The sequence below is a fragment of the Nymphaea colorata genome, chromosome 3 (assembly GCF_008831285.2).
Source record: "Nymphaea colorata isolate Beijing-Zhang1983 chromosome 3, ASM883128v2, whole genome shotgun sequence".
In the NCBI taxonomy this organism is placed as follows: Eukaryota; Viridiplantae; Streptophyta; class Magnoliopsida; order Nymphaeales; family Nymphaeaceae; genus Nymphaea; species Nymphaea colorata.
The window spans coordinates 26,986,408-27,003,836 of record NC_045140.1 but is presented as its reverse complement, the minus strand read 5'-3'; the positions used below and the strand labels follow the sequence as shown (position 1 = coordinate 27,003,836).

The window sequence follows — 17,429 nt, the reverse complement described above, 5'->3', positions numbered from 1 at the left end:
ATTGCATTTACCAAGATTTATGTTTAATTTAGAACCCGTTATTTTAATTCACATTAGAAATCGAATTTAACAACATTTGATGTCTATTTTAGAACCCGTTATTTTTAAATTCACTTGAGAAGGGAAGGTCTGACCTCGGAACGTCAAGAACAAGTGAGGTCATCAGATTGGGTTCGAACCCAGCTACATATTTACCAGTGAGAGCGAACCCAGAGGCCAAAAGGCGCGTTGACAGAGGACCGAGTCATTATAAAAATACGTTGGTCCGGAAGCGCCCCCCCCTACTTCCTCGTGCTTCCCCGTTGTTCGCTTCGCCCCTTTCCTTCGAGTTCTTCCTTCTTCCGTCCAAGCCCTAGCAGGAAAGCTGGGTGGGGGAGCGAAAATCAAAACCCCCAAAATTTTCCGTCGGCTCCGAGGATCAAACCCTAGAGAAGGCGGAGCAATATGCCTGACTACGACAGGAGGTACGAGGGGAACGGCGACGGGTACAACGATTACTCTTCTCCCCATCGAGGAGGAGGGGGAGGTGGAGGATATGAGGATTATGGCGATCACAAAACCCAGGCACCTCCCTTTCTTTGTTTTTATATATATGTCTCTCTCTCTTTTTCTATACGTTCTTGATCATCAATTGAAGTGTTGCCCAATTCGAGAGAGACTGTGCAAACTCTCGTGGGTTGCGGCTCCGTCCTGGCGTTTATTACGAGTTTTTCCGATTACATCCGTTTCTTAGCTTCTGGTTTACATGTTGGAGACTCTTATGTCGGTTCTTGCATGCGAAAATGATTTCCTGTGAGTGGGTTGAATTGATTAGCCAAATTTATTTAGATGCTTTTTAGACGTTGTTCTGTAACGGATTTAGTTGTTCTCTGCTTGCAGCGCCATTATTTTGTGTTTATCGAAGTTGATTTTTCCCCTTTTCTTATCTTTTTTTTTTGTTCTTTTGTCTAATTGGATTTGTTGTGTATTGAAGCCCTTCTGAATGATATGGTTTGTCCGTTGCAGTCTGCCTCTCGTGAATATGACCGAGATTCTGTGAAAGGTAGAGATAGGGAGCGGGAGAGAGATAGGGACAACAAGGACAGGGATAGGGACAGAGACAGGGACAGAGATCGCGATAGACACCACCGCGATCGCCACAAGGATCGCAATGAGAGGAGGGAGAGGGACCGTGATAGGGGAGATGACTACGATTTTCAGAGAAGCCGCGACTCTGACAGGTAAGGACTAAGGAGCTACTACTTTTGTCTAAGGGCCTTAACGTATTACAGTGTGCTTATGATTTGAAGTGTTTACCGTGGGCTGGAAGACTCTAAACTCACATATGTATTTCTAATCTCAGTAAAAGTATCTTGCGCTATATTATTTGTTTCGTTTCTAAATTGAAGTGTACATAAGGTTTTGCAAACTGAAATAAGTAAGTTATGAGCTGTAGAGAGTGACTAACGTTGAAAATTGGGAAGTGGAAGTGCTAGGAAAAATACTGAACGGACCTTCGTTTCTCTCCATGTTTTCCATTTTAGGTTTCTAAGTATTTGTTTGTGATTGTTAACTGCAGGCATAGGGATTATGATCGTGAAAAAGAAGGAAGACACAGGCATAGGTCTAAGTCTCCTTCTAGGAGTAAATCTGAGCATAGATCAAGGTCCAGATCTCGTTCACGTTCAAAGAGGTAAGGATAGGCGAATGTTTTGCTAATGTTTGACAAGTAAAGTATTGCATACTCTTGCTTTGCAATTTCTGTTAATTTTTCTTATAATGTGGACCTTCATTCTGTATTCTTATTTATGCCTGCAGCAAACGCATTAGTGGGTTTGATATGGGTCCTCCAGCAGCAACAATAATTCCTGGAGCAGCCATGCCAGGTCTGTATTTTTCTTTATAAGTTCATTTAGCAGTAACTTGATTATTCCTTTTGTTTAGCTAGTAACTTCATGTCAGTTCTGCATGCTGTCCTGTAGACATGCTATATTTTTTTCTTTACGCATTATGTTTGTTACATGATAGGAGCATAAACTCATAATGTATTTCTATATTAGGTATATGTTTTTTTCTTGTAATTTTTCTTGGTGAATTTATTCAGAAACTGAGAGCCCTTTTGGTTGTTTTCTTGTTTTTGGTGGTTGTTTGTTTGTTTGTGTCTGTATGTTGTTGTGAGAAGGCAATATTGGGTTACTTGTCCCACTGTGGTGCCAATGGGTGTGAGCCGACTACTGTAGCCTTAATGTTCAAGGAGGTTCACTGCACCGGTTTGATGGATCTTGTTCGTCTTCAACCAGCAACCATTGCTGTTTTTGGTAGTTTTACGAATATTTCTTTCAGTACTTAAAAATAATGTATTTCTTTTGTTTTGTATACGTTTTCTTATGAAAGGCATATCAGCTAGGACGTATCTCGTATGAGCACATATGAAGGTGACTCACTGAGTATTGCTCGGCTGCTTTTCATATAAGATTAATACTTCCGCTTTTTGATTGTAAATTGTGATTTCTCATTAACATCCAGGGCAAGTAGCTGGAGCGACGCAACCTGTCCCAGGGATGTTTCCGAACATGTTCCCTGTGGGAACTGGACAGGTACCTTCTTTTTATCCACCTGAAGCATGAAGGTGTTCTCAATTGTGTTAGGTTAGTACTATATCATCTTTTCCCTGCTTGCTTTTTCCAGTTTGGAGCCCTCCCAATAATGCCAGTCCAAGCAATGACACAGCAGGTGTGTTGTACTTGTTCATTTAACCTTTTCCCCCTTTAATTTGTGGTAACAAGGTTTACAAGGGTAACACTTTTGATCTTGTCAGGCTACTCGACATGCTAGACGGGTGTACGTTGGAGGGCTTTCTCCTACAGCCAATGAGCAGGTTATATGTTTTATCTTTTCATTCTTCTTGCTTTTGTCATTGATGGGGATTACCTCAACCGATTCCTTTCCTTGTGTTGTTTATCAATTAAGTGCTTATCAAATCGATCTTCTTAATGCCTTAAGATTGCTGGTTTATGTAAGTTATGGCAAGGCTGGCAGTCGCAGCTGATCCACACATTTCTTTGTTTTATAGGAACCCCTTCTCTTTAATTAATTTGGCTTCACTTGTAATTGGCTGTTTGCCTCACAATCTATGGACTTCCTTGGGTACATAACAATCCCCATAGACATGAGGGCTACTTTGTTTGCGAAAAGTAGTGAATGGTATAGCAAATATTCGCAGAAAGATGATTTCAATGCTGGTGTATAATGGTGTTCTTTAAGAATTTGTAAATTGCCTGTGTACCATTGTCCACGGATAACGATTTCATTACTTACATTTCATTTTTTTTTTGTAGAAAATCATAATTGTATGCTGAATAATGATATCCTCCTATGTAGGCACCGTACATGTCCTGTTTCATTTTCTTCCATTAATTTCATTTTGCTGTAGTGTTCATACCATTGTTTCCTGCCTGCATGAGCTTTCACCTTAAATTTAGCTAATTTATCTCACTTGCATCATGAATGTTTCTCTCTAGTTCTAGACAGTCCGGAAGTGTTGATTGCTCCCTCCTTCTTGAAAACAGATGGTCAGGGCCTAGATTGACCCCAGGTGCAACTAATGGATCCTACTTTACATTGGGAAAAAAGGAAAAAGAAAAAAAAAAATAAAAGGAAAGGAATCAACCGACACATAGACCCAAAAAAAGAAGAATTTTTATGTTGTTCTTAGGTGTCCAACCTAGTAACTCAGCTGTAGCGAGAAAGGTGGTTTGACCTATTGTTGTCGAATGTCAGCGGCATTTTCACAATGTTGCGATAAAATGACAAAGAGAAGCTAAAAATGCAGAGGCTTAACGTGATAATTTTGAAACATTGCCAAATTGACAATGTCATGAGTTCTATGTCTCACAGTGCCTCAAAAATGGTGATGTACCCCACTCGGCACGGGTGCGAGTGCTCTTGACATGGGCCGAGTTGGGTGCTGCTGACTGCACGTCCTCTTTTCTGCTCTTGTTCCTTTCTTTTTTCTCTCCTCCCGTATTTTCCCTCTTCTCTCTCTCCTTGGCCCTTTATCCCTCTTATTTCTCTCACTTTCTCTTTTCCCTCTCTCTCTCTCTCTCTCTCTTAAGGGAGAGAGTCCTTCTCAAAGGATAAAAAACTTGAAATGCTTTTCAAAGGACGTCAAGTTGTGTCAGTCTATATTTTAAATTCTTTAATGAAGGTTACACAAGCCTGGTCATCTATTTTAAAGGACCAATGAGACTGTTGACTAATGATTATCCTCTTTTAAGGAGAGGGATCAGGCCTCTTATTCTTTTATTATTTTATTTAATAGAACTTTGATTTTTGCATGAGATTAAGGTAACCTTGATAAACAAATTAAAAAATATGGAAAAATAAAATCACTTATATGACAGATTATATATATATATGTGTGTGTGTGTGTGTGTCTTCGCCGTATTCGCACCCAACTTTTTTTTTTTTGGAACTTGCCGCATCCTACATCTGCATCCGCACCCCACACCCATGCGACATAGTATGAGATTCTTTTTGTAAAGAAGTTTGTATATATTTTTATTTTTTCTTTTGCTTTTTTTAATATTTTAATAACTAAATTTTATCAGCGTTATCTAAGAAAATTAGTAGACAATTTATAATGTTGTAAATTTTTTATTTCATATATATATCACACACACACATGCACACTAGATTCTTCTGAGAGAAGCAGATTTTTTCGTTGGTACTCATGAAAAACCTCACACGTAAAAGCCTCAGGACATTAATAAGACTTTTGACCATATTGCTTTAGGTTATGGTGGTTCGGAAGTTACTTTGTTGAGGTATTAGTAGGTTAGATATTACGTGGTATTTGTTTTCCCTTGCTGATCTAGTTTTCACTTTGAGTATCTCATTTAAGTGATTAATTTCTTCAGGAATGAACTATTGGACTAATTGGCATCTCTCTTGAGTGTTGGTATAGGTAGCATCACTCCGATGGCTCAAATCATCTTTCTTTGATGCTTGAATGGGAGTGTCATTCATACAGACGCACCTAGTGGAAAGCACTCATATCAACAACTATTTTTGGAATTCTTGTAGGAAGGTTGTTCCTGCCACAAAGGAAGACTTACATCTCCCTTCTGTGCATAGTTTTTGTAGTTTAAGTCAAGCTGTTCCCAAAATTATGAGGCAACTCCCTTTGTGAAGGTTTTCTGTAGGTCAAGGCAAACTATTGCGAAAATTATGAGGCTCTCAGGGGCTGCATTTTAAATTTCAATGTCTATTTCATAAACCATGGAAGCTTCAACTCCTGATAAAGAAAATTTTTGTTGCATAATTTTTCTTGTTGGCTTCTAGAGGTAGTACTTTAAGAAATTTTGCTGCCTTTGGGGGAGGGTCGAACTATAAGATTTTTCTTTCAAAATAGCAGGATAAAACATGAGAGACAGAGCATAATTTCTTATGGTAAATGGGTGTTTGTTGGTGCTTCACATGGGGTCCATTTGCTGGTGTGCATAAGGTGTTCCATATGGAGTTTCAACTTGTCATAAGGCAATGTATCTGATCTAGTAAATTTCGTTTTTTCTTCTGAGGCTTCAATTTAGTATATTCAAAGTGCACTCAGTGAAATGTATCCCAATATCAGCTATCCTTTTTGTTGCCTGGACAGTCTAGAAGTCTAGCATTCGCTATCCAGAAATGTCCAGAACCAATAGCAAGCTTCCTCGTCTGACTTGGACAATTGTTTTGTACTTCAAAATTTTGTCTGAATACCATTGGAATCAAGTGCTTGATGCTTCATGTATAGTGTCAGCATTTTAAATATAAGGAATTGGCAGATATTATCTGGTGGGTACTGCTCAATGGCAGTGGGTTGCATAATATTTTGTTTGCAAGAATAGACAAGTAGACATGGCCTTCTAATTTCTTTTCTTATTGGCCTTGTTCTTGAATTCTTTTATGGGTTGGCTGATGCTTTTCATTTTTTTTGCTTTTTTCAGTCTGTAGCTACCTTTTTTAGCCAAGTTATGGCTGCTATTGGAGGGAATACTGCTGGACCAGGTATTTCAATGAGTGCCCATTTTATTCATCTCTTTATTCATCTATGATTAATTGTTTTTTCTGATACTTCTCGAGAAGGCATTGACTTGCATAATCTTGGACATTTCAGGTGATGCAGTTGTCAATGTGTACATAAACCATGAAAAGAAATTTGCCTTTGTGGAAATGAGATCTGTTGAGGAAGCCAGTAATGCTATGGCATTAGATGGCATAATTTTTGAGGTATGACATTTTCTCTTTTGAGCACAATTTCTGCAGTTTGGTTTAACAATTATGCTTTGAATAAATAGTTGTACTTTGTAAATTCTTACCTTTTATTAAGATTAACTGGAAATGTTAATATAGAGGATGCAAAGCATTTTACTTAGAGATATGATATTTATTATGTTGCACCAGAATCCTAATGATCTTTAAACCTGTCCAAAAATGAGACATGGGAATAAATCTCTCTTTATAAAGTAAGATTTTATTGGGTTCAGATTTTCCTAAAGGGAGCTTTTAGTCATTGGATTCTAGGGGATTTTCAGTGCGCCCATTAACACTGGTGATGATTAAGGCTACCAAGGCATTGTAATTCACCCCCTGCCAAGTGGGGTATCTGGAAATTCATCCGTCACTTTAAAAGTTTAATCTCAAAAGGCAGTAAATTGGCCAGCATAAACCCCAAAACAAAAATGCAATCTCTTAATGAGACATCACCCCTAAACGTGTACCAATTTGGCCTTTATAATCATTGTGTTACCCATCTGGCCAGAACTTTTTGCTTGTTGTTTTCAAGTGACCTTAAACAATTTGCTGCACCAATAAATTGTTGTCACTGTTTTTTACCAACAAATCTTTAAATTTTAACGATCTGCCGTCTGGCAGGATTGAATTGTCCACACACACACACACACACACACATATATATATAGACCACTATTTGTTTCATATCTTCTATGTTTGGTTTGCACGTAAGCTTGCATGTGCTAGGTTCAACTTTTTTCTTATTTTTCCAATTTCTTGATTATTTCATGACATTCTTTGTTTTTCTTTTTCAATTTCTGTCCTTTTTGGTGCCACAAGTAACTGGTTGCTGATCTATGATACCTTTGTATTGTTCTGCAGGGAGCACCTGTCAAAGTAAGGAGGCCAAGTGATTATAATCCTTCTTTGGCTGCAGCACTTGGTCCAAGCCAACCTAATCCAAATTTAAATTTGGCTGCTGTTGGGCTGACACCTGGTTCTGCTGGTGGGCTAGAGGGCCCTGATCGAATTTTTGTTGGTGGGCTTCCCTATTACTTTACAGAAGCACAAATAAGGGAGTTGCTTGAGTCTTTTGGGCCTCTCCGTGGGTTTGACCTTGTCAAGGATCGTGAAACTGGAAATTCAAAAGGCTATGCTTTCTGTGTATATCAGGATCTAAATGTTACTGATATAGCATGTGCTGCTCTTAACGGCATTAAGATGGGAGATAAAACTCTCACGGTTAGGCGTGCAAATCAGGGAACCACTCAACCTAGGCCTGAGCAAGAGAGTGTGTTGTTACAGGCACAACAGCAAGTCGCGTTGCAGGTAGGGCAGGCAAGCATGTCTATATATATATATATATAAATGTACCGACACACACATAAAAACGTGCACGAGCGGCACATATGCGCACATCTGTCTCCCTGTTTTCCAGCGGAGGGTCTCTTGAGTCCTAGTCCTTGATCACTCTAAAAAATCTACAGAAAGATACAAGTGAACAAGAAAGAACTGCTGAAGAGTCTTTTGTTTCTATAAGATAGATAGTAGGAAATACTTTTGCATAGGCTGTATTTTTTTCAAAATTAATTAATTGAGTATATACTTTTTTTTTTTTTTTCAGAGGCTTGTATTTCAAGGAGGTGCTCTTCCTACTAAGGTGATATGCTTGACGCAAGTTTTAACTGTGGATGAGTTGAAGGACGACGAGGAATATGAAGACATATTGGAGGATATGAGAGGGGAAGGAGGGAAATATGGTATTCCCAACATTTTAATTTCTCAGTACTAAATTTATTTTTTTACACTAGGTGGCCTTCATTGTTTGGTGAACTTGTTTGAATAAGATCCGTGCAACAGCATGACCATCTTTGGAATTTCTTTACACGTTTATTGTATCCTAGGAGTTGGTTGCAACTATGTTTATACTTTTTGTCTTGGCAGGGAACTTGGTAAATGTTGTGATCCCGCGGCCTGGGCCGGGTGGAGAGCAAGGGCCAGGGGTGGGAAAGGTAAGACATTAGTGCTTTTTCTTAAGGGCATAATGATATGACATGCCGGATTCACTTCGTGTTCTCTTTTTGGTTCTTATAAAGAGAGGAGTTTCGTTTGTCAGCAACTGATCACACTGCTGTCTTTTCTGATAAAATTTTCAGGTGTTCTTGGAGTATGCGGATACAGATGCTGCTTCTCGAGCTCGAGCAAGCTTGAATGGGAGGAAATTTGGCGGTAACGTAGTAGTTGCAGTGTTCTACCCGGAGAACAAGTTCTCCATCGGGGAATACGATGGGTAGGAAGCTGGCCTTTTTTTTTGTTCTCTGAAGATCGGAGGCGTGAACTTTTACCGAATTAGTGCGAGTCAAAATGTAATATCTAAGCAACTTTTGCCACTCTTTCTTTCGAGCACTTTCTTTCGTTGCATTGTTAAAAAATTGATCTGATTTACCTTTTTAATATATTTGGTTTTCATCACAAGCCTATCTTGCCACTAAGTCTTTCAATGTTTCCGTACTGACCCATCCGACGGAGGCGCCCGTGCCCATCGTGGTCGTCGTTCCCGAGAACAGAAAACTTGAGCGCGCGTCGATGGTAGGAATTATTAGCGAAACAAACCTTTGAGAGAAAAAGGAGATACCAAGTGTGGTGTTTGTATTTGTCCCAAAGAATGGATTCATATCAACGTTGGATTCATATGAACTTTTTTTTTCTATTGTTCTATATGAATCTGTTTCAATATTTAAGACAAATTCATAAAACCAGTGTTCCTGTTGCCAAAAGCTCCCAACCGGCCCGGATGAAGTCCTTATTGTTTCTGCGAAGAATATCATATGCCAGATATGTCATGGAACATTTCATGCTGTCCAAATATGAAATGCGCCGTTCATATTTACCGGAGGCGAGACCGCTACGTGGTGGAATCATTGTTGCCAATCTAGATGCATCGGTTTTCTGGGTGATACAGGAAGAATCGGGCCATAGCGAGGCTTATATTCGTTTTTCCTTTTTTTTTTAATATAACGAGGAACTTTTTGAAAATGGCATGAGTAAGTCTATAGAATAGAATAGAGTGATACCGCATTTATAAATCTGCTTATTTGTATTGCTATTGCTAAGCGGATCAACCGATGCCAAAATGACGATCGTGGTCGAAGCAAGAATGAACTCCTCAATTTCATTAAAATTTTAGATAATAAAATTTTATAAATATAAATTTCCTTCAAGACATAATAATAACAATGCATGACTATCGCCAAACGGACCAAGTGATACCAAAATGACGGCAGTGGACAAAGCAAGAACGAACTCCTCGGTTCCATTTAAAATTTCGGGCAGTAAAAATCTGGTGACGGATTATTGGCAAAGAACTTCAAATACAATCATTTAAACAACATGTGAAACATATTTTAGTGACAAGAAAATTATTCAAAGATAATAGGAAGGTTGTATGAGGCAGATGGGCTTGCGAATTGCCGCCGGTTTGAATCAAATAATTTTGCTGAGGCGACTGAGTGCGAACTAAAGAGAGACACATAGGAAGGTTAGGCAAGATACCATTTAAGCGGATCCGGATTTAGCAAGGATCCAACGAAATCACCGCCTTGTCGTTTTGTTTTTGTTTTATTTTTTGTCTTCTCCGGGAAACATTATTCCGCGTGGACGGTAAGAGGGTTGCCATTTTTCTCGTTTCTCACATATTCCGGTTGGACATTCAGCTTTGGCTGAAAGAACCGCGGGAGCTCGACGGTAATGCCCGCCTTTCTCTCTCTGTGACATGCACACAACCCCGCAAAAGCATCATGCACACACCCATTTGTTATTCTTCGGGTTGATTTCTGATTTTAGGTCGGGAAAAGTATGCATATTAAATTGTCAGTAATACTATGGAGACAATCGCGCGGTGAGGGGAAAACTTAGTTAGTCAAGCCATGAGAAAATTGAGGATAATCTCTTTATAAATTTTCTCCTAGCTGTGTTATTAGAGGTTAGTCTTCTTTTTCTGTGTTAATTCAGTTTAGATGAGTAAAATTTAAAAGGTCATGTTCCCTCGATTATGTTTTTGGGCCATAACCTCTCCATGCATCGTAAATCCTTGAAGTTAGTTTTTCAATAAAAATTGATGCGCCTGTTGTAGAATAGTTATCATCTGTAGTTTACGCTCACAATTTTACAGCAACAGATATGCATGAACTCACCTCATATGATAGTGGCAAACTGTTAATGTGACGAAGTTGGTAGTAATTTTTAAGTTTCACAAGACCGGGGGTGGGGGTCATGCCACTCCAACCAAGCCCCTCCTGGTGGGATTTGCAAGTTTGAAGCTTACACGGGAGTCCCTTGTTGCAAGGTGAAACCTGGGTGTAGGGCTGGTGAACGACATGTTCAAGCTTGACTAATTTCTACGACGAACGTAGATTAGCTCGAGCCAATGAAGAGATTGAACTGAATACATCGTTTCTAGATTATAAGTAGCAAAAGCTTGAACTCTCCTCATCGATTCAGACTCGAACCGACCTGTTTAGAAAAGAAATTGAAAATTAAGCTCATCTATTTGCAAAATAAGCATGGTACAACAAGTTTATGTGACTCGAGATGTGATAAATACCTGCTGTTCATGGCTCAGCTTCGCAAGCTTATGTTCAGGAGTTAGAAAGAGCTCAGCTGAACCAAACTTGGGAGTGGCCATGCATGTTGGGTGGACTTCTGAATGGATATTTAAAGTCAGGAAAGAGGCTTTGCCAAGAAGAAAAAAATTTCAGAGTTCTCAATATCTACGCCATACTAATCATGCGATGCCACAAATAAATGACTCACATGCTTTACTCATATATCTCCGTGCCGTTTCTTCACAACATACCCACTGCACATCAATTTCAAATATGTGGGTGGCTTTCTGCTTCCTGGTATATAAAAAAGCATTTTAAGTGCTCTACCATCATTATGTACTGAAAGTCTAATACTGGTCAACTGAATAGAAACAGATGTCTGCTGAAAGACGACTACAGCATTTGTGCCAGCACTTGCTTAATGGACAAAAAGTTGAACCTTCAATTCATCAGGTATGGTTAGGAATTACTATAAGTTCTATCTTTTTGTTGAAATTCAACAGTCCATGTTACAGCTTCATACTGATCTATTCTTATTTCATAAGTGTTCTTTTTGTTTAATCTTTTGGTTTACAAACAGTTCTTCCTAAGTAGAAGTCGTCAGAAATTCTCAAATCTGAACTCCGGTTCACCTCCTGTGGTTATTGGAGGAATGGTTATTGATATTCATGCAAACCCATCTTCTACTGCCAGAGCCGGAACTACCACCCCAGGCAAGGTCGCTTTTCCAATGCCATTTGTCCTTTTATGCAATGGAGAGGCTACTTCCTGCATGTTTCTCTCTTAAATAGCATGATTGTGCATTTGTTGAGAGAGTGTTCTGTTGGCTTGACATCGTTGCTTAAATCTTTGGTGGAAAATCTTAACATGAAGAATTGAATTGCTTTCCTGTGAATAAGTCAATGATTGACCTCTCCCCCTTCTCTCTCTCACACACACATGGACACACTGACACACCCACATGTAAAAGCTACTACATCTTGAGAAACCTATGTTAAATCACATCTTTCTGACCATAGATGACTAGAAAAAAAAAAAACTAATCAGTGCATTCACTGCAACCATGAAAAAGTTCAAGAAACACAAAAAATTTAGCAATCAGAAAGTCCACTTATCTTTTAATGTAAGCGAGGAGTGTACTAGAGTTCTTTGAGACTGGTTCACAATTAGTTCGACAGTTCAGTCATTGAGTGCCTTTTTATGTTTTCCATCAAATTTTTGATGGCACCTGATTTCTGCAGATATCTTCTTTTCAGGTTAGTTTTGTCAAAGGTGGAGTAGCAAGGAATGTTGCTGAATGTATGGCAAAACTTGGAAGTAAACCTTTTATCATTAGTATTGTTGGAACTGATGTGGCAGGTGATCTTTCTGTGTTCAAATCTAATCCTGCATTGACGATGAGTAATTTTGATTGCTAACAGTTACTGGCATTTTCTGTCCTGTAGGAGATATGTTGTTGGAACACTGGAAATCCCTTGGCCTTTCTACAGAAGGTGAATCTTGGATTCTCATCTTTTACGAGGAACCTTGGTGTGTTCTGCTTATTCAACCTGAGGGTTGAGGCAACTTCATCATCTCTATTTGACAAATTTTCTTTGTCCAATTGAAAAATGCAGGCATTCTAAGATGCGAAGGCATTGCAACTCCTGTTGTATCTAACATATTTGACCTTAAAGGGGAAATAGCTGCAGCAGTTGCATCTGTTGATGCCCTTGTATGACCTATTTAAGCATGAATTGCTGTCATTAAGATGTCCTAATATGCAACAAACAATGAATTCCTTATGCAGGAGCTGTTTTTGACGCCAGAATGGATCTCAAGATTCGAAAAGAATATAAGTTCTGCACCTGTTGTCATGGTGGATGCAAATTTGAATCCTCTTTCACTCAAAGCTGCTTGTCAATGTATGTGCAATATATCAACTTTATTGTTACTTATTTTCAGTCTGAAACATAGATAATCAAATTGGCAAGATGGGAATTCCTGCAGGAAGATTGACAGGATTCATGGTTAAGTCTTGTCAAATTTCGGGTGCATAGACTGTTTTGCTTTATCGTGATAAGTTCAACAAAAACGACCAAGGTTTTGAAGGATATTGTTTTTTGGAAAGAGAGCATGCCAACAGATACTGGTTTTTTCCAGACATATCCAGACTTGACCAGCTTTTCTATCATTACTAAGAATTTGTATTTCAATTTTCAGGATAAAGTTTGTCATGCAGTGAAAGGCTGGTTCTGTTATTGATTATTTCTCACAAATTTGGTCCCGTCATCATTTTATAAATATGTTCTACACTTTTCTCATTGATCTAGCAACTCGGTGACATTGGGAAACCTCCTTCCGGAGCTCATAAAATTTTTAAAAATTTGTATTCCAATCTTTGAAATGCAGCATAAGGGAAAAATAAGCCTACTAAATTCAGGATGAAAAATGAAGTAATCTCACTTTTGGGACACCTCATTATCTCTTTGTGGAATACTCACATGAAGCATATAGAGCATCGAGACCTGTAAAGCAGGTACATGCATGCATGCATATGTGTAATTGTGTACTCTTGGCATACCATCTAAAATGTCATAGGGACGATGATGGTGGCTTTGGCGAAGAGAAACATGCTAATAGGATGCATTTTCCAATATTTTAGTTTCTTTATTATGAAAGTAGTTCACTAGTTGATAATGGGCATTTGCCCCCTTCATTATACAATTTATTCTTTTGAAAGTTTTTCCTGAGTGAAGGCCTAGTAAAGAAATCCTCATTTATTTGAAGTTCTGTTTTTCAGATCGAGGTAATGCCTTTCCTGTTAAGTACCATTTTTATCTTTGTGTTGTTTTTTGTTACATTTTCCAGTGGCTGAAGCATCCCATACTCCAGTATGGTTTGAGCCTGTATCGGTGAGCAAATCAAAAAGAATTGAAACTATTATTGACTATGTAAGTATTCACATTTATATATTCTTTCCATTTTCATCTTTCTGTGATATAAATTCTTGTAACCATTGTACTATTTTTTGTGCCAAAATCTCTGTATAGGTGCAGTTCATTTCACCAAATGAAGATGAGCTTCTTGCTATGGCAGATGCTGTATCCTCTGGATATGCCACATATTCATTCCAAACTGGAGAGAGTGCAACGTATAGACATTCAGCTGAAACTCTTTTGCAGAATCTGAAACCAGCTCTCCGTGTGCTGCTAGAGAAGGGCATTGATGTGATTCTTCTGACTCTTGGATCAAATGGTGCATTCCTTTGTCTTAAGGATTTGCCTCATTATGATATAGGCCATGTAAGGCATGAAAGGGGTACTGGTACTGGTAGTGCCTTGTACAACATTATGTCCTCCAGTTGTCAATGTCTATATGAGGTTGAACAAATGATTGACTGGACCTCACCAAAAATGTTGCATTTCCCTGCTCTCCCTGTTTCAGTTGTAAGACTTACAGGTGCTGGTGATTGTTTGGTTGGTGGTGTTTTGGCATCTCTATGTGCTGGTCTGGATATTCTGAAGAGCACTGCTGTTGGTATTGCAGCTGCTAAAGCAGCAGTGATGACAGACCTGAATGTTCCTCAGGAATTCTTCCTGGTCAGTGTTGCAGGTAGATCACTGTGAATTAATCCTCTGGTTGAGACAAATCTTATATATACAAAAAGATGCCTCTCTCTCTCTCTCTCTCTCTCTCTATCTATCTATCTATCTCTTTCATGTTCCATATGTAGACCCACGGTAGCTAGTCCAATGGGTAAAGTAAATCATGTGCATAATGTCTGTAGTTGCCATAAGAAATGACAGGATCCCAATATTTTGACTGCACTGAATTAGAAGGTGCAGAAGCCATACATGTGGCTATACGGTTTGGATGTTATGGTGCAAAGCACACAGTTTATAGCCAACTCATAATCTCTTTTCTGTAAGTTGGCATGGAAGGAAATAGGTTGGCAAAAGCTAGCTTTTCAGTGAAGTTGAGCTGAAGCAGGTCCTGTCGTGGAAATGTAGGATGTTCGTGCTGTGGTTTAGATATTTCGTGATGCATAGAGTTATGCTGAAGAGGGACAAACGGATGCAGCAAGATATAGAACTAATGGTTGTGTTTTTTTTTCCTTCTAGTGAATGTTTAGGTTTCGATACTATTGTAGACACCAAGTCGTGACCCTTGCCTCCTGGGATTAAAATGAAGCAAAAAGAAAAATACTGTCATGGTGAGGATCAGCATCATTGATGGGAGAATAATTGTGTAGGAAATAGAAGTGTATATCCTTGTTCATGTGCAATATTGTTCCCTTTGTTCATGTGCAATATTGTTCCCTTATGTTTGGCAGCAGGTAATCTCTTATGTGTTGGTTCAAGTTTGATCACACCATTGCTTGGCACCATGCTATCCGCTACTGATGTGATACTTGATGCTCTTTCTCTATAGATGATGCGAAGACCACAATCCTTGCAGCTAAAGAGGTCGCGACTTCATAGGCTTGGAATGAATGTGAATTCGTGTACCTACCTCCTGGGGACAGTTCACTTACGAGGTGTGTCCACTTCATCAGCTGTACTGGATATGGTTATTAAGAATGGGTACCATTACAGTAGGCTGTTTAGTCGATCATTTGTGTCCTACCGGCCTGCCCTTACTTATGGCATATCTACGTCCAAGTATCATGCATCAAGGTATCTCCACTTCATTATTTGCCTATTCTGCAGAAGTTTGTTTCTTTTTGGACTTTTTTTTTACAAAGTCAATTACAATAATTGGTACCTGAAATCAAGTTATTCTAAGGATTGCTTCCGGAAGGATTTTATGCCTTGGTCAATGAAGGAAATTTGCTTACTCGTTCGTAACACCGTCTTAATGGGATTTAGATGCCATTGGTAGATTTGTTCAATTTTTGCACTCAAAGTTTAAATCTGCTGCTATAAGCTTATTCCAAACTATTGGTTCAAAATAGGATGTCCAACTCTGAGAAACAAGGTTGTAGTGAAGTTGCTCTTCTTTTCTGCTGCTATAAGCTTATTCCAAACTATTGGTTCAAAATAGGATGTCCAACTCTGAGAAACAAGGTTGTAGTGAAGTTGCTCTTCTTTTGCTTTTTGTGTTCTGCTATCCGCACCCCCAAAGGCAGTTGATACAGGAGGGAGATTTACACCAAAATGAAAAGAAGAAAAGGGAACGAAGATGTTAGTTTGACGTGGTATAGTGCGTCATTTAGTTTGTGTGGTCATCATTAAGCCGTCCTATGTCAGCTAAATGCGGATGAACTGGCTGCCCGATAAGCAGCACCATTTAAAAGTATGATTCTGTGTTTAGCCATGTCAAGTGTGCCTTTTAAGGATGGTCTGGTTCATATTTAATGCATCCAGTTCATTTGTTTAACCATTTCTGAAATGCACCACCACCCAGTTGTCTTTGGTTCCAAATTTGTGCAAGCTGACTCAATCTTAATACAATCCTGTACCGGGTACGTTTGGAATGGAAAAGAAGTCTAGAGACTCATCTACCGTAGGTTCGAGTAATGATATCCATTTATTCAATAAGGAATTTTGCAATCTCACTCTTTAAGTTGTTCTATGAATTATAACCATGTCGCTCACAGAAAGACGATTAGTTTAACATGAATTGATTAATGATATCCATTTATTCTACAAGGAACTTTGCAATCTCACTCTTCAAGTGTTCTATGAATTATAACAATGTTGCTCACAGAAAGACGATTAGTTTAACATGAATTGACTTCTTATTGTTTTTACTTCAATCTCTAGATTTGCTTCCCCCCCTGTCGAGAACAGTAACAGCAGATTCGACGGTCTCTCCACCCCCTCGCCCCCCCCACCCCCCCAACCCACCTTTAAATCACCATATTTTGACAACTTATGGCCTATTGTTTCTTTAAAATTCTTCAAAATCATGGATAGATGTAAGGTTCTCAGTTCTCACAAGTCAATGTTGGACTCTTTTCAAACTACACCATATGAGGAGAATTTTTTTGCTTCCCTGTGCTGCTGTGTGATTAAAAATTAAAAATCTGTGCTAAAAGCATCATGAATAGTTGCTAAGGACACAATAAACTATTGCTGCATCATAAATTGTAGATATTACTCATGTAACAACTGTTTTTTGGTGATAGATTTTTATGTTTTAGCCATCCATGGACATCTGACGGCATAAAACTCACCCACATAAGATTGCATTTTCAACCGTACGAAAACAACTTAAAACATTGAGATCTTGAGGTTAATAGTAAAGGCTTGTACTAGATGTCAACTTGGAAAGATATTGGAAATCGTTGTTGGTTATTTCGTCAAAAAGGAATGAATGGTCTTTCCATTTGTCTGGCTTGCAGATATTAGAACTTTAGCCGAACGACAGAAATGCGCAATGGAAATGGGGATTATAAGATATGGATTGTTTGTAACATAATCTACAAGTAGGGACTTTTTTGAAAAATAATCGGATTCGAAGATGGGCTACTTGTACTTTGACTTGTTTGCATGTCCCATCAAGCATAAGACGCTTTGCGATTGCGAACTAAACAATGACTCATCTGTATTTTGACTTGCTCACTTGCTAGATTAAGATTTTCAGTTC

At 38.7% G+C, this 17,429-nt stretch overlaps 2 protein-coding genes across 6 annotated transcripts; both read left to right on the top strand.

Annotated features, from left to right (window-relative positions):
- The first annotated feature begins 270 nt into the window (after positions 1 to 270).
- Positions 271 to 8,727, top strand: LOC116250300 (splicing factor U2af large subunit B-like). Of its 3 annotated transcripts, XM_031623927.2 has the most exons (13): positions 271 to 564; positions 1,006 to 1,220; positions 1,559 to 1,672; positions 1,798 to 1,865; positions 2,506 to 2,576; positions 2,668 to 2,712; positions 2,798 to 2,857; positions 5,967 to 6,027; positions 6,137 to 6,249; positions 7,135 to 7,581; positions 7,877 to 8,012; positions 8,197 to 8,264; positions 8,409 to 8,727. In XM_031623927.2, exons 1-13 carry the CDS (start codon positions 445 to 447, stop codon positions 8,544 to 8,546), a joined length of 1,656 nt encoding a protein of 551 aa, XP_031479787.1. In that variant the 5' UTR covers positions 271 to 444; the 3' UTR covers positions 8,547 to 8,727. The 3 variants fall into 3 exon arrangements, with proteins under 3 accessions (XP_031479787.1, XP_049932721.1, XP_031479790.1); XM_050076764.1 differs by lacking the exons at positions 271 to 564; positions 1,006 to 1,220; positions 1,559 to 1,672; positions 1,798 to 1,865 and adding an exon at positions 2,213 to 2,414; XM_031623930.2 differs by lacking the exons at positions 271 to 564; positions 1,006 to 1,220; positions 1,559 to 1,672; ... (2 more) ...; positions 2,668 to 2,712; positions 2,798 to 2,857 and adding an exon at positions 4,305 to 5,068.
- Positions 8,728 to 9,850: 1,123 nt separating this feature from the next.
- Positions 9,851 to 15,685, top strand: LOC116250246 (pseudouridine kinase). Of its 3 annotated transcripts, none has more exons than XM_031623816.2 (10): positions 9,851 to 9,996; positions 11,232 to 11,309; positions 11,437 to 11,574; positions 12,113 to 12,215; positions 12,302 to 12,349; positions 12,473 to 12,570; positions 12,646 to 12,760; positions 13,707 to 13,789; positions 13,889 to 14,450; positions 15,270 to 15,685. In XM_031623816.2, the coding sequence occupies exons 2-10, from the start codon at positions 11,232 to 11,234 to the stop codon at positions 15,317 to 15,319; spliced, it is 1,275 nt and encodes a 424-aa protein (XP_031479676.1). In that variant the 5' UTR covers positions 9,851 to 9,996; the 3' UTR covers positions 15,320 to 15,685. The 3 variants fall into 3 exon arrangements, with proteins under 3 accessions (XP_031479676.1, XP_031479677.1, XP_031479678.1); XM_031623817.2 differs by having other exon boundaries at positions 9,882 to 9,996; positions 11,226 to 11,309; XM_031623818.2 differs by lacking the exon at positions 9,851 to 9,996 and having other exon boundaries at positions 11,437 to 11,569.
- Positions 15,686 to 17,429: the final 1,744 nt, after the last annotated feature.

What these genes read in the sequence shown, in the direction of transcription:
- LOC116250300 (XM_031623927.2), top strand. Translation starts at nt 445, where the DNA reads ATGCCTGACTACGACAGGAGGTACGAGGGGAACGGCGACGGGTACAAC. An exon ending in AGAAGCCGCGACTCTGACAG is followed by an intron (nt 1,221 to 1,558) that starts GTAAGGACTAAG and finishes TGTTAACTGCAG; the next exon opens with GCATAGGGATTATGATCGTG. An exon ending in TCCCTGTGGGAACTGGACAG is followed by an intron (nt 2,577 to 2,667) that starts GTACCTTCTTTT and finishes TGCTTTTTCCAG; the next exon opens with TTTGGAGCCCTCCCAATAAT.
- LOC116250246 (XM_031623816.2), top strand. Translation starts at nt 11,232, where the DNA reads ATGTCTGCTGAAAGACGACTACAGCATTTGTGCCAGCACTTGCTTAAT. An exon ending in ACTCAAAGCTGCTTGTCAAT is followed by an intron (nt 12,761 to 13,706) that starts GTATGTGCAATA and finishes TACATTTTCCAG; the next exon opens with TGGCTGAAGCATCCCATACT. An exon ending in CTTCCTGGTCAGTGTTGCAG is followed by an intron (nt 14,451 to 15,269) that starts GTAGATCACTGT and finishes CTTTCTCTATAG; the next exon opens with ATGATGCGAAGACCACAATC.